Genomic DNA, 14,928 nt, shown 5'->3' on the forward strand with positions numbered 1-14,928 from the left:
ACTGTTTTTGGAAGCCATGCAAGGGCCACGTCTGTTCCACTCTTGCAAGGACCCCAGAGACAGAAGGGGAGGAGAAAGGGACCATCTCAGAAGCAAAAAAAATGAACATGATCCTGCAGGTTACTCAACCAATGCAAAGCACCCAGCTTTTACTCCACACGCTGTGGATAACAGCACACAATCAGTCTAAACTACCTCCTCCCTGAGCACTTCTGAAGGCACCACTCTGATGAGACACTCAAGGCCAGAAGAACTGAAAGCTTGAAGAAAGCAAGTAGATCAGTTCCTATACCACATATTCAAAGCACTTTTCAATCGAACTAGGCTCTGAAAGCTCAAATTGACATCCAAAATTAGCAACAATACTCTCAAGCATCTTATCAAAGCGTTAAAGGCTCTCACCATCTTCTTGTCCTGCCTCCCCTCTGTATTTAATTTGGAAAGCATCAAGATTATTGCAAAAGTGCTACAGAGTCTCCCAGGAAGAAATCTGTATTAGAGTAGAGTGGAAATCTGCAAGGAGTGGTCTGGCTCGCATGTGTGAAACACAGCCTGCAGCCATGCACAACACGCAGATTAAAAAGCATTAAGTAACTCCCAGAGCACCGAAGGAGGCGTGGTTCACATTTAGAATTCACAGTAATCCCACACCGAACTGATTATGCGGTCATAAACCATAAGCGCCAACGTACGACAGCTTGAACTACGGTGCGCTCACAGCTTCCTTTTTTTTTCCCTCTCTAACTTTTGCATGCTTCTGAAATCTTAGTATTCATATCTGAAACCAGAAGAAACCCGTCCCTCTACCATTTATTCAGTGTCAGATCTGGAACCCACGCACATCTAGAGAACAAGCCAGGGTCCAGCCGTGTGCTGGGGCGTGGGCTGGCGTGGCCAACACCACCGGCACTGCCGCGCTTGTCAGCTCTTGCTTGAACTTGGCATCCTCAGAGTATTCTTGGTGGGGCTTGGCACTCAGTCCTTCCCCGTGTCACTTGGTTTGCAAGGATGTATCCGGAAGGCAGGGCTGCCATCCCAGAGCAGGGGAGCTTTCAATTGGGAAGGCTTTTTAGCACGTGGCGATGTTTACCGAGTAGCTCTCCTTTGGGAATGTGCCAAGATGTAGCAACGGGCATAAGAACGATCACGGGAAAGAAAGAGAGTTGCCTTTTTCAGCAGATTTTCTCCAGATGTGGCTTCAGAACAGTTTAAATGGCAAAAAGTTTTTACCATCGCTCGTTCTGCTGAAACAGAAAAGTCAAGACACAGGCAACTGGAGTCCCATCCCACAGTGCTGACAACTCCAGTCAGCTTCTCTTAGTAATGGCCTGAAATCTGATGTCACCAGAGCTGGACTTTCTCTTTGGCTCTTTTTAAAAGTTTACCTTTTGAGTCGCATCTGCTCTAGCATATAGGGAAGTTATCCTGAAGAGCAGCATTTTTACAAGAAGAAATTCTTCCTTCCTTGCACTTCAAAATGTTTATACAATCGAAGGAAGCAGCATATTAAGCATGATTAAAAAATATTTTTAAAAAAGCCCAGAACAACAAATTCTTCTTGGATTTTCCAACAAGATGACAACTATGCCTTAAGCTGACTTTTAAATTGCGTGCTGAAATAATGAAAAACACAGCCAAAAATATGAATATAAAGCAATTTTAATTTCCCTCTAGATATTTATATCAAAGAAATAAGACTCATGTCCAAGTACTGTACATACAATATCATTCTTATAAACTCTTTAGTTTAAAACACATGTACAAAATTGCACATTGCAGTTTGCAAAAAATCATAAATACCTTTTTGCATGTAAACAATTCCAGCACAAGGATCAATGTTATACATTCCAAAATGTCTAAGTGTCTGTTCAGAAACAAACAAAAACAAACAAAAACCCCACTGTGATCTCCATAAAGGTCCTAGTGTTACAAATCAATCATTAACAGATTTATAACTGATGTACTACACACAGGGATACATAAATGAGCACAAGGCAAGTCGCCTTTTAGTCGTAAGTACTTAAGACAGAGGCTTGGAATACAATTCTGCTGCCATTTAAACCCATGGTATCCATCCCACAGTATTTAGTGGTAGCAGCATTGAGTTAATTTTTCCAAGATTGCCAATCGCAGTATGCCTTACTTTTAATTCTTAAACAAGTTGGCTACCACTGAACAGTAGGAATTGGAAAATTATTGTAAACACAGTTATCACCGTTGTATATTCAGTAAGTTACAGTATTCTCCTAAACACATCACTAAATTAAGAAAATGTTTTACATTTAATCAAGTGCAAGATGCCAACTAATATTGTCCACTTTGTCTCAGAAATAAGTATTTTTAATATAATACTACATAGTTTGTAAAAGTAATGTAAAAAAATTACAATGGACATAATCCTCAGTTCTATATTATTAAGCCCTGTAGCTTCTGTTTACATAAAAAAAACATCACCGCATCAGAAAAAAAGCTGTCAGAAGTGTCCTTGATAAACCTCTCCTGACCAAATCCAGCAAATGAGTAACTACTGAATTTTGTTTCACTATTGTTACCTCCGCCTGTGTGCAATGCCCTTGCCAGCACACCTGTTTGAAGAGTTCCCAAGAATAATCAGGTTTAAAAAAAAAGGGGAAGTATTCCTGTATCCATACAAAGCCATTTGTTTTGTTGTTTGGGTTTTTTTGTTTGTTTTGGGTTTTTTTTAATCTATTCAAATACTGTGATTCTTAAAAATTCTTCCTGAAGCAGAGATTTTGAAAGGGTTTCTCAGAGGCTTCCTCTGTGCCAGCTAATTTAATAAGGCAGAATAAGAAGGTACACGTAAACCCAACTTACAAGAACCCAGGAAAGGATGTAGGCAGACAACCACCCACCGACTAGTTGCATGTAAGCTGCTGGAAGAGCAAAGCCAAATCTGAACTGCTCTGTCTCCACCTTTCGTTTTGAACAGCTATCCTGAATGAGAAAGTTTCAGTGCCATGCCCGAAGGCCTGGGAAGAACCAGTTTGGATTTGGGAGCTGTAGGAAGCGGCAGTTTGCTCACACTTCTCCTTTTGGACAAAAAGAGAGCCTGGGGATGCTGGTGGCTACCCAGCAGGGAGGGGCTGCTTCTCCTTCTCCGGAGATCCCTTCGGTCCGTTGATCAGCGTGTGGCACGGCTGTAATCCCAATGAGGACCACAGGACCGGTGTGATCCTAGCAGCCCGGTCCTAGATCCCCAGCCCACGATATTGCAAGGTTTACGGTACTGCAGGGCATTAAGCGTTTTCTGCATCACGGAAGTTCAGCAATAACCAGGCACCAGAAACCACTGAGTGCTTTCAAAGCTGGGTCCTATTGCCCAAGAGCTCCCTCCTTTTTAGCCGACGGGAGTTAGTTGCTCTATTCAACTGATGCAAAGACATATTGCTCAAAGAATGATGGATTTCATCTTTCCCAGTCTGCACCTATCTGGAGCTGCTCCTTTCTCAGGGGGTCTGTTTTGAGTGACACAACATTAGCCATCACGAACACCACACAGTGAGGGCACACGTGTGGTCCCCTAAACCTCAGAAAATTTTCAGTCTAGGCAGAAAGTGCAGGAAGAACAAGCCAGCCTTAGATGAGCCGCTCCAGGAAAGAGAAACTGCGCTGGAAGAATGTCCTACAACTCCACAGACTGAAAAATACAGAAAGCTGAAGAGCTACTTCACCAACGAGACTTACTCAGCAATACAGACCCAGCCTTCCTGGCAAGACCCTGCATAGGGGGCCTGAGGATTACCTTCAGACATGATAAACTAGAGGTAACCTAACAGATTAACTTGAGTTTTAAGGCCCAGCAGGCTCAGGACCTTTCACAGCAGAACAGCCCTGATACTGCCCTCTTTTAAGATCTCTATCCTTCTCTCCTTTTGACCTTAAGAAACCAGTAGACCCACTCCTAATTAAGAAGAGTGGGAGTGGTAAGGATCAGCGGCCAAATTTTGGTGGGTGAGAGGCCTATGCAGACTTGCTCATCATTTTCTATTTCAAAGCCAGGACTTGCACAATACTACATTGCAACACTTACTCCCTTCCCTTTGTCCCCTGCAAAGTAGCTAAGAGCAACCAAAGCAAAATCACTGGTGCAAGTACGTGTTTACATTGATGGCTCACACGTCAGAACTGCACCAAGTGTCTCTATAATTAACAAATAGCACTTTGCAACAAAGCCAAATGATTCTCCAAGATTTGCTTGTGTTGGGTCTTTTGTTCGTGTTTGGGTTGTTTTTTTTTTTTTTTTTTGTTTTTTTTTTGGGAGGAAGGGGGCAGGAATTAACGAAGCTGAATATCTAATCTGTTACATATGGAGGAATGCTCAAGGGGCTCGCAAGAACTTGTTTTGCTACATGTTGAGCAACACCACATGGGAAAGCCTTGAAATTAGAGCAAATGCTTGAAGACAGGGCGTAGCTGCCTTTTGGAGCTTGTCCTTCACGGGCCGCATTTTATTAGAGAGCAGACCTTTGCATCATCAGTCAGCATTCAGACCTGGACTTCTCTTGATGACATTTCAGTATGGTGGTTACCATGGCTTTAAATAAATAAGGGTAACTGTGAAATTACCAGTCATCAGGCCAAACAGGGAGGGGCCCAGTTTCCAAAGAAGAGAAGTTTAGAAGACACTTAAGCAGTAATAACAAAACAAAATAAGCTAAAAAGCATTCTGAAGAGCAATCTTAATTCTCAACAATTTAAACATACAATAGATATTACCATTAAATACTGTATCGGAGATAAATTTTGTTTTTCCCTTGGATTCCTTGTTTTTTCTTACTGTTGCTGATTCCTCCAGCTATCATCTCTAACTATTGCCCAGGGAAGGGAAAGGAATAAAAAAGTGGACTTTATTACACACTTTTGGCCTGCTGAGAAAGTGGTATCATTCCACAAAGATACCACAGACATACCAGCTTGTGCTGTGATTTCAGTTACAGTGTGCCCAGAAAGACTTTCAAACATAGCAAGGATTTACCATACCCATTTACAATATTACTGGCACTTAGGCAGCATTTTATGAATCCCTGTTCTGAAGGTGTCATCTTGCAGACTGTAAAGTGTCCTAGCTACTTATGGCCATAGCTTATGTGACATATTATATATAACAAGATTATTTAACTCTCCAGTAGTTGGTATTTTCCCACTATTTCTGTCACCGTTCCATGAAAGATATTAAAAGACAAAATGGTAAAAGTTGGAAAAAACAAGAGTTCAACGTCTGGCTCTATTCATTAAGAAGGGCAAGTTTTATACCAGTATCTTGTACTGGTATCTTTCCCTAGCAGTTACTAGGGAAAAAGAAGGAGGGTATCCTAAATATGCTCTCTGGAACAGCCCATTAATTTTATTCTATGCCACTATGTTGCTTGTGTCCTGCATTACCAGAAAATCTGGAGATTTATGAAACAGAGGTGTGGGAAAGGTTCTCAAGCTCAACATGTTATCCTTCAAAAGACTCAACGTGAACCACAAGACTATCTTTATAAGCCTTTTTTTTTAAAGACTGTTCATTCTTAAAGGTCAATTTTCCATGTTGGGCAGGACAGCCACACATCCCTCAGGGAGGTGGGAAGCTTTCTGGAGAGGATAAGAAAATGGTATCAAACAGTTCTACAGAGTTCAAGCTAGTGGTTATGATTTTTCAGATGTTCAGTCTGTGGTCTAAGAACAGGGATGCAGTGAGAAGCCTGACTTTTAACAGCTTCAGCTTTCTGCATCTGTGACAGAAGTAATACCACAATCTCACTGATTGTAACTGAACAGTTGCAAGAGATGCTTCAAGGTACTTAGCAGAAAGGTTTTAAAATTTATTTAAATAAATTTCAAGGGAAGAGTAAAATAGGACTTAATCTAGAAAGTAAACAAACTTGCAAAACCAAAACCAAAACAAAGACTGCAACCAAAGATTTTTTTTCTGGGATGGGATGGAGGGTCTGTTACTGCTCCCCAGTGACACAGATCTCCTGACTGTGTGGACTTTATTTAGGTGGCTTACAATTCCACCCTGAACTAGTTCTTAACCAGTAAGTAACAGTGGAAGTAAATCTTATCAGTAGTGTGCTAAATATCAGAATCTAGCAGTGTATTAGTGCACAGTGAACTGGTCGTATCTATTATCTCCATGTGTTAGCAAGGCTTCATAGTCAACCATTACTCCAAAGCATTCCTACAGAAATCGTAATTCCTCCAGAAAAGCCATTTAGCCAGCACACATACTCCTTAAACTATTGCAGACCATGTTTGTTACTAGTACTAGAAATTCAGAGCAAAGCTCAATTTACAGCTAGCCATGCTATGGGTACAGACCTTTTGATAACAGACAAAAAAGCAAACGGCAGGTAGGTAATTATTTAGGGTGACTCCCTTGCAAACATTACTTATAATAACCTTCCCTTCACTTTGCAGCAAATTACTACATATGAACTGCAGCACTTCAGATTACATTAAGGCTAAATGTGACTTTAAAATAAATGATATTTTTGTGTTAATTTAGCATTGCAGGATTTGACAGTCCCCCAGTTTGACTGGAAATCTAAAAAATCACCTTGTGATCACAGACAGAATTGCAGCTTAGTCTTCTCCTGGGAGAACTCAACCACAACAAAGAATATGAAGATGCCCCATCGTGTACTGCTGCAGCTAAGAAAATCACGTTCCTCCATTTGGCCATGCCCTTCTCTATGCATGCTAGTGTCTATGCACAACACCTTGACATGCATTTGCAGGTATCTGTGTGCTTCAGAAGAATTTGTTCGTAAAAGTTGGGTTTGCTGGCTTATTCCATATCAGTGGCTGGCACTGAGTTGAGGGGATACCACCCAAAGCAGAACTCCAGCACAAGAACTCATGTCCCCTGCAGCCAAAAGACCAAGATTCAGTGCTTTTACATCAGTGACACACTTTTGTCAAGACTACTCAACAGAAAGTTGCATTTCAAAACACACAGTGTTGGTGTGAAGATACAGATCCTAGACTGGTTTCCTTCCTCTCCCCGCCACTGTTTCCTCAGCAGGACCTTGCGAAGACAGCTAGAGCATGGCATTCTGGTTGACCTACATGCAGTGGACTGTTTCAACATCCAAGCAGAGATCCGGTTTGTGACTATACTGATGCAGAAAGTAAACCTTCTGGTATGCAATAACTTAGGAAAACTGCTTCTAGACTAAAGCAAGCAGCAAGGATTAATGCTTGTAGCAAGTCAACAGGATGGTGGCTCAGAAAGCCTCCCTCATTATGAGTTAGGTGTTCTAGACTCTCTTAGCAGCACATGGCCAACAGCAGGTTCTCCACTGTGCACTCACTGTTGCAGTGTCTTTCAGAAATCTACATTTAGTTTGTCACACATGACCACTTAATGCAGAAGTTGCTTCTGCCCCACCTCTGAGTTACTACCAGCCATCATGGAGAGAAGTTTCACAGCACAAACAGCTGCAAGCCACTTCACAGGCAGGATAAAAAGAGAGAGATCTTTGAAACACAGGACAGGATTAACTAGGAATTAGTTAAGACCCCTTGTCTCCCATAATGTACCGTACCGGCCTAGGTCTCCATAAGTTCAGATTTAATTCATCAACACCTTCACAGTAAAGTTTCACCATGTGCAGTAAAATTAACAAGTTTATAAGAAACTTTAGATTCTGCAGTTTGTCACAGGAACATTTATCATACTGCATCAGGTGCAGTAAACCCTGATGCAGCCCCACAACAAGTGACTGTGGCATTAGAAAGGTCAGTCAACATTTGCAGGATTATTACGCACTGTGAAAGCTTTCTGTTCAAGGCTTTTTCTGCTGATACAGGTCTTGCCAAATGTTAAAAAAGGTGAATCCCTGACAGATTTTACTGTCCACCTCTGCTGGAAGATGCACAGTCACTGCACACAATACTGATCAGATGAAGTGACCAAAGAGTGTCAAAACAGCCTAGGAACTCTTCAACACTCTTTCTCAGTTTGCAGTAAAACTGCAAACAAAATACTTGGAAAATGGAAGTGGTTTTGTACAAACCAAATATGTACACAGATATGTCATATTCCAATTTGTCTACTTGCTAAACATAGAAACTTAGAGAATCAAGTAAGGAAAGAGCAAAATTATCCAGCAGCAGCTACAGCTGCACATAAGAATAAACGAGAATGTAACTCATCACTTTTTCTTTTTTAACTCACACTCCAGAAGCAGAAGGACAGAGCAAATGCATTGAAGAATGACCTATGCTACAAGTAGATGGAGGCTTTTTTCTTGCATATTAATTTCAGATATAGAGAAATTTTCTCTAAGAAGCTACTGGATTCAAATAGCCAAGACTCAGGTTATGGCAGCCAAGTGACTATTTTCAGCACAACTAGTAATTCAGACATAGCATGCATCTGTACTTCAGACACCACCGAACAACACTATAAAATAATTCAGAAAGTATCATCGAGCTATGTAACTGATTAGAAATGAGTTGCCAAATAGAATTTCCACTTTAAGACCTGCAAACTGCAGAATGCCTCAGGGCTTAACTCTGGGAGATCACTCCTTTGTCAAAGGTGAGACGGACACAGTCAATCTGATATTGAAATGAAGAAAAAAGGATGCCTCATGACTCTTCCTTCACTAATGACATAAACACGAACCAAGATAACGGAGAACTGTAGTAGGGCCACCCTTTGATCTTGAACAGTGCATGATAGTCAATAGCGATTTACGATATGCAGTGAAGAGTCCAAATCCTTTGAGGCATTTACCTCTCGCAAGACCATCAAAGGCTCATGACAAAAATGTCACCACCGCCAGAATCACCCCTCTCGGTAATCAGGACTTATCACCCCCAAAACACCTACACTTCTCAAGGTATGCAAAGTACTTGTGTTTTGGGAATTGCTCTCTAAGCCTGCCAAATGGGCTCGACCTGGAGTCACAGTGAAGGTTGTAGGAACCACTCACCAACCACCTGGACCTGTCTGGACACCTTGTGAGACTGACAGATTTCACTACCCGTTCCACGCTGGGGAGCAAACCAATCAACTTTTCGAGTAATGACATCATTTGCATCAGTTCTAACAGAGTACTTTCCCTGCACTCACAGCAAGCAGGGGCAGATCAGATGGGAGCTCCTCCCTCTGCCCAAGGAAGGAACAAGACTTCCCTCACCACAAACACTCCTCCTCCCCAAGACAGAAAAGATCTGATAACAATTCAAAGAAATGAAAGTCATTTACGAAGCAAACTATTTTGCTGTAGCACCTAAATAGGAAGGCACTTCACATCTAGATCAAGACATCGGTTCAAGTGCATTCAAAATCCGCTGATGAGCAGCAAGTGAGATGCGCACAGGACCAAGCATCCACCAACCAAAACAGACTAAGGAAGGGACAGCATAATCTCCAGAGCAGAGATTATACCTAGGGCAAAGAAACAAAGAGGGATGTTTATTTGTCATGGGTTTGCACCTGGAATGCAAAACCAGATCAGAAGGGCATGAGGGTAGCCTGCAAATCAAGTCACGCAGTGAGAATCTTTGTAAGGACTAGCAAATAGTGTGCACGAGTATAACAAAACATGGTACAGTTCTGAAGGATGAAGAAAAATGCTAATAAGTGCTGAGGTTCCACTGAACACAAACTGATTTTTCTTTTTTTTTTTTTTTTTTTTTTTACAGTGACACTTACACAGCCAACTTGCCTGCAGTTACTGAAAAGGAGCTACATTGATGCAAATCATATAAACAGTCCGGAAAGTTTTTACCCAGTATCTATCTTTTAGCATCTCACAGTGACCGAAGTTTTAGGCAGAAAACCAAAACCTAAAAGAAATAGACATGAAAAATGCTGCAATGAACTGAAGAAAAAAGTCAGGACAAAATAAAGAAGCCGTATTTAAAGATTTAGGAACACTGCAGGGGTAAAAGTCAGAGTACTGGTACATTTTAGAAGACAGTAACAATCAAGCCTGACAGCTGCAGCAGGCAAGCATTCCTGAGTCTTGTTATATTGGTTTAAACTGCTAGGTGCTTAGGGTATCCACTCCTATCTCTGCTACAGGTGCAGCAACCTCTAGCAGAATCAACAGGGGAAAAAAAACCCAGCACCCCACACTATCCTCAGATTTTGGTCATGTCAGTGTTAGATCCTGTGCCTTAGCCTAAATACCAGATAAAACAAGGCATTTATGAACCTAACCTGTCACTCTACAGAAAACACATTTCTTTTGGATAATTCTACTACCAGAACAGTAGTCTCTGGCAGAGAGCTGGAGCTGCCCGCCTCACTAGTAACCTCTCGTCAGTCATCAGAGTAACAGAGCTGGCCTGTCAGCACTTCTACCACCTCACAGACGTCAGCTAGAACATAAAGCAGGCTATCAAAGAAGTTACTACCTGTGATCTTTGAGAGGCTGGATGCAGGACTGCTCTTGCAGAAAGTTCAAATGGGAGAGAGGTAACGTGGTGGTTTCCAGATTTAACACTACCATGCTGAATAGGGTGAGCTCATTATAACCCTGCCAGGTTATAGCCCGTTATAGCCCTGCCCTTGGCTGGGAAGGGGAATTGCAGTGATTTACTGTGTCTGTCGGATCCCCCACTTCTCCTTGGACACTACTATTTATTCTGACCAGAAATGGTAAAATAAGGAAAGAACAAGTACTGCACAGCTGCATTTATCACTGTCCTGTATCCTACCGCAAGATCTTTACCTAGCCCTATGTTCATTTACAAATACAAGAACTGAAACAGCGGTGTCCACCCATGTAATTTTTACAAATTTCTCCAGGATTCCTTAAAAAAACCCCACCTCACTACGCATACAGTACAGCTAAGCATCTCACATCAATGTATCTACCAGGCGGCTTTACCCCTCTCACTAGGCAAAGCATGTTAAGTGTGTGTGTGGGGGGGAAGTCTTTATCAGTTTCTCCAGTCTTGCAGCATTTTTGCAGATAGGTGATGCCTGCCACATAATAAAAACCAGTTATTTTTCACCAGTTATTATATAACAGGCAGTGCTACAGATTGTATGCTGTCCGGTTCAGAATGCCTTTAAGAAGTCTTTAAACCTGTGTTAAGATCAAAATAATTTTGTTTCTGTTCATTAGTATTTCTAACAGCAGAAGGTACTGTTACAGGCAATCATTTCAACCACCGAAAAAGGCTCTGGTGACATGATTAAACAGTTACACAATGATTAATATGGCTTCTACCTCATTTGCATATGCATTAAGAAAAGAAATATCCTCAGAGCATCTCAGCTACAATAACACAATTACTATGCATTGTCATGTCATTTCACACGTGTGCCAGGAATGACTATGCACTAAAAGAAAAAGCTCACACACTTGACTGCTGCAGCTGAACTTTCTGAACAGGTAACACTCACGTATCCCCAATAAGAGCAAGAAAAACTGTGAGTCTATCCCATTCTTCTTGAATTTCAAAGCATCAAGTGTAGCCTTCAGAAGAAGTAAGAGATGTTTAACAGCTCCTGAGTGGGTTTAACAGATCTGAGCAATGGCTTGTACACATAAAGATGTCTATGCCCCCTTGGCTCCTCACACAATCCCCCATTTTCACCAGCTGGCACAGACACATATCCCCATGTAAGTTTTGCCTCTGAGTTCAAGCAGAGTTGTTAGCACAGTTTCTGTTAACAGAAACTGTTAGCACAGTTTCGAAGAGGGGAGCAGGCCCCGCTCTGCAGCTGGATCTGCTCAGGAGAAGCCCTGCCCTCCCCCAGCAGCAGGCCCGGCCCGCAGCCCCCCGCACCGAGGGGCTTCTGGTGGGGTGACCGTCACACTCTGACAGACCCTTCCCACTGCACCACGCCACAGGGCTCGACAGCGCTGCGATAGCGGCTATGCGCAAAATACACAGGTGCAGCAGAAGCAAGGTAGGCAGCAGTACCGAGCGAGGGATCTAAAGCTTTCAAAAACCTATTGAGGATTATGTCGAATCAGAGGAAATAGTTCCTTGACTATTCTCTTCTACTAGTAAAATCTTGACAAAGAAATAAATCACACCAATTCTTCCCAACCAGAAAAACGTTTCGCATTCTAGCGCTGACTCTGTCTCTAGAGTACTGCAGAAAGTTTCCTTAGAGCAAAGTAGACCAAGAAGCAAGATACACAGATTTCTGCTGAAAAATGAATCTACTTCTCCATGATATTTCTGCGATTTATTCAAACAGAATACAACGGAATTACCACCTTTATCGCTAACCCACCCCAAATCTGAGCCCTTTTCTGTATAGCACTGAATCGTTACTATACTACGTAAAGAGCAAACACTACTGGAATGTACACAGTGAAGGAAAAAAAAGTAAAGCTCTTCTTGCCAAGGTAACCGTTTTCACTACTAACGTGTTATCTAGAAAAATAAGGTCTAGGCAACGTCCAAAAGTGTTCAAGTTTCAATAAATAACTATCAATGCCCCAAGTTTGCACTGGCACAAGAAACATGGAGCGTACAGTTTAGAAAAGTATTTTCATATGACTGAGTCAGCAACGCGTTTCATCCTGCTTAAGATTTACAACAAAAATCATTTCCCTCCAGGGTTCAATTTTAAAACTGAAGCCGTGTAAGTGCAAGAGCACCCACACAGTTGTCTTAACTCTCAATGGCAAATTAAAGCTCTAGAGAAAGACGGTATTTTAAAAAAAGTTCTTTATCAATACCAAGAAAATATACATAGCCATATTCTGTTTTAAATATATATATACAAGCACATCTTTTTAAAAGGGTATTATTCTGGATTTTTTTTTTTTAAGTTTGAAAAGCTTATCCATTGCTATACAGTTCAGTAAGGTGTATTAGGAAACACACTTTTTATATCCCCCATGAAAATAAAGTTGAATCTTTCTGTAAACAGGAATTTCCTTAATTTCCGAAATCTCTACAGACCTCAAGTACTTCACTGAAACAAACCAGCCACCTGTCCCAGAACCACCCACGGAGACCCTCGCTGCTGAGGGCAACATCGACAGACCTCAGGAAATGCGTAGCAACACCCGGCTCCTGCAACCGCCTTCTCCGGGCGCAAATAAATAATAATAATAATAATTAATAATAACAACAGAAGGGCGGCGGCGGGCGAGCACCTCGGCCCCGCGCTGCCCCGGCGGCGGGCGGGGACGGGGCCGGCTGGCGGCGGGCGTCCCTCCTCAGCAGGCGCTGGTCTCCGGCGCGGCGGCCGCCTCGGGGGCCGCTTCCCGCGGCTGGGCGGCGGCGGCGGGCGGGGGGTGCCCGGCGGCGTTGATGTGGCAGCCGGAGGAGAGGTGGCTGCGGACGCGGCCCTGCAGCTGGGTGACCTGGGCGCGGAGGAGGTTGGCGGTGGCGGCCAGCTCGGCGTTCTGCCCCTTGAGCGCCTTCACCTTCTCCTCCAGCCGGGCGATGCGCTCCAGCTTCCGCCGGCGGCACTTGGAGGCGGCGATGCGGTTCCGCAGCCGCTTGCGCTCCGCCTTCAGCCGCTCCTGGCTCTCCGCGTCCAGCGGCGACAGCGACGGCGGCGTCGGCGCGCTGCTGCCGCCCTCCCCGCCCGCCGACGGCGGCACCTCGGGCACCGTCTGCGGCTCCTCCAGGGCCCGCGCCGGCGGCAGCCGACCGCTCCCCAGACCCGCTGCCCCGAAGGCCAGGCCCGGCGGCGGCGGCGGCGGCGGCGGGGGCGCGGAGGCGGCTGGGTAGGCGCTGCCCGAGGGGCTCAGCGGCCCCGCGGGGTTGAAGCCGCTCAAGTTGGTGTAGACGGCCGGCGGGTCGGCGGCGGCGGCGGCGGCTCCCGGCGGCCCCGGGCGGGCGGTGCAGCAGGGTCCCGGCGTGGAGAGCGGCGGCGGCGGCGCCGCCAGGAGCTGGTTTTGCTTGTGCAGGTCGGCCAGGGCCTTAACGAAACCGTCGGCGAAACCCTCCTGCTCCTGCGTCACCGGCTGCCGGTAGAGAAACGGCCCCGCCGCCGCTGCCCCGCCGCTCCCCGCCCCGGGCGCCGCCGGCCCCGGGCTGCCGGACTCCAGCCCCGCGCCCCCCTGGATCAGCAGCTGCTCCAGGTCGGCGGCCGGCGGTAGTTTCAGCAGCGGCAGCTCCGCAGCCGAGCCCAGCGCGGCCTCCGGGCCGCCGCGGGCCGCCGCCGTCGCCCCGCCGCCGCCCGCCGGCTCCGCGGAGCCGGCGGCCGGCGGCGGGGCGGCGGCGGCGGCCGGCGGCGGCTGTAGCAAGCGCAGAGCCGCCGCGCTGCCGCGGGCGCCGGCGGGCGGGCGAAGGGCGAAGGGCCCCGGCAGCGGCGCGGGGGCGGCGGCCGCCAGGTCCCGCTTCTTCCCGGCGCCCAGCAGCAGCTTCTGCCCCGCCGCCGCCGCCGCCGCCGCATCGGTTCCGGGTCCGCCGGCGGTACCGAAACCCGGCAGCGGCACGAAGTCGCGTAGCAGCTCCAGTCCTTCCTCGGGGTAAAACGGCGCCTCCATCTTCACGGCGGATCGCCCGCTACGCCCGCCGCTCATGCTGCCGCCCTCGCCGGCCGGCGGCGGCGGCGGCTCCGGTGCGGCGCGGGGCGGGCCGGGCTGGGCGCCTGCTCCGCGGGGCCCGCCGCCCTCGGCTGGCAGCGGGGACTGAGCCGCCTCCCGGCGCCGCCGGCCCCACGCCACGCCCCGGGCCCGCCGACTGCCCGCCCCGCCGCCGCCGCCGCCTCCCCTCCGCCGGTCCCCCCGCTCCTTCCCCCGCCCGCCGGGCTTGCGCGAAAGGGCTTCCCGCCGCAGCCCCGCCGGGGCGTCCGTGGGGAACCCGCGCTGCTTCCCCCCGAAAACTCGCCCCGCGGCTGCGGTGCGGGAGAGGAGGCGCTGCCGGGGGCTTGGCCCGCGACGAGGGGTTTCCCGTGGGCATCACCCGGGGACGCTCCAGCCGCGGCACGCGGCCTGCAGGAGGAAAGCGAGCGAAGCCCACGCGTGGCGGCTG

The 14,928-nt window shown here is 46.5% G+C and overlaps 1 protein-coding gene across 1 annotated transcript; it reads right to left on the minus strand.

Moving 5' to 3' along the window:
* Nucleotides 1–4,239: 4,239 nt before the first annotated feature.
* LOC142421713 (transcription factor Jun-like) lies at nt 4,240–14,613 on the minus strand. The gene has a single exon (XM_075526710.1). It carries the CDS (start codon nt 14,475–14,477, stop codon nt 13,161–13,163), a length of 1,317 nt encoding a protein of 438 aa, XP_075382825.1. The 5' UTR covers nt 14,478–14,613; the 3' UTR covers nt 4,240–13,160.
* Nucleotides 14,614–14,928: the final 315 nt, after the last annotated feature.

The sequence above is a fragment of the Mycteria americana genome, chromosome Z, assembly GCF_035582795.1.
Source record: "Mycteria americana isolate JAX WOST 10 ecotype Jacksonville Zoo and Gardens chromosome Z, USCA_MyAme_1.0, whole genome shotgun sequence".
Lineage (NCBI taxonomy): Eukaryota > Metazoa > Chordata > Aves > Ciconiiformes > Ciconiidae > Mycteria > Mycteria americana.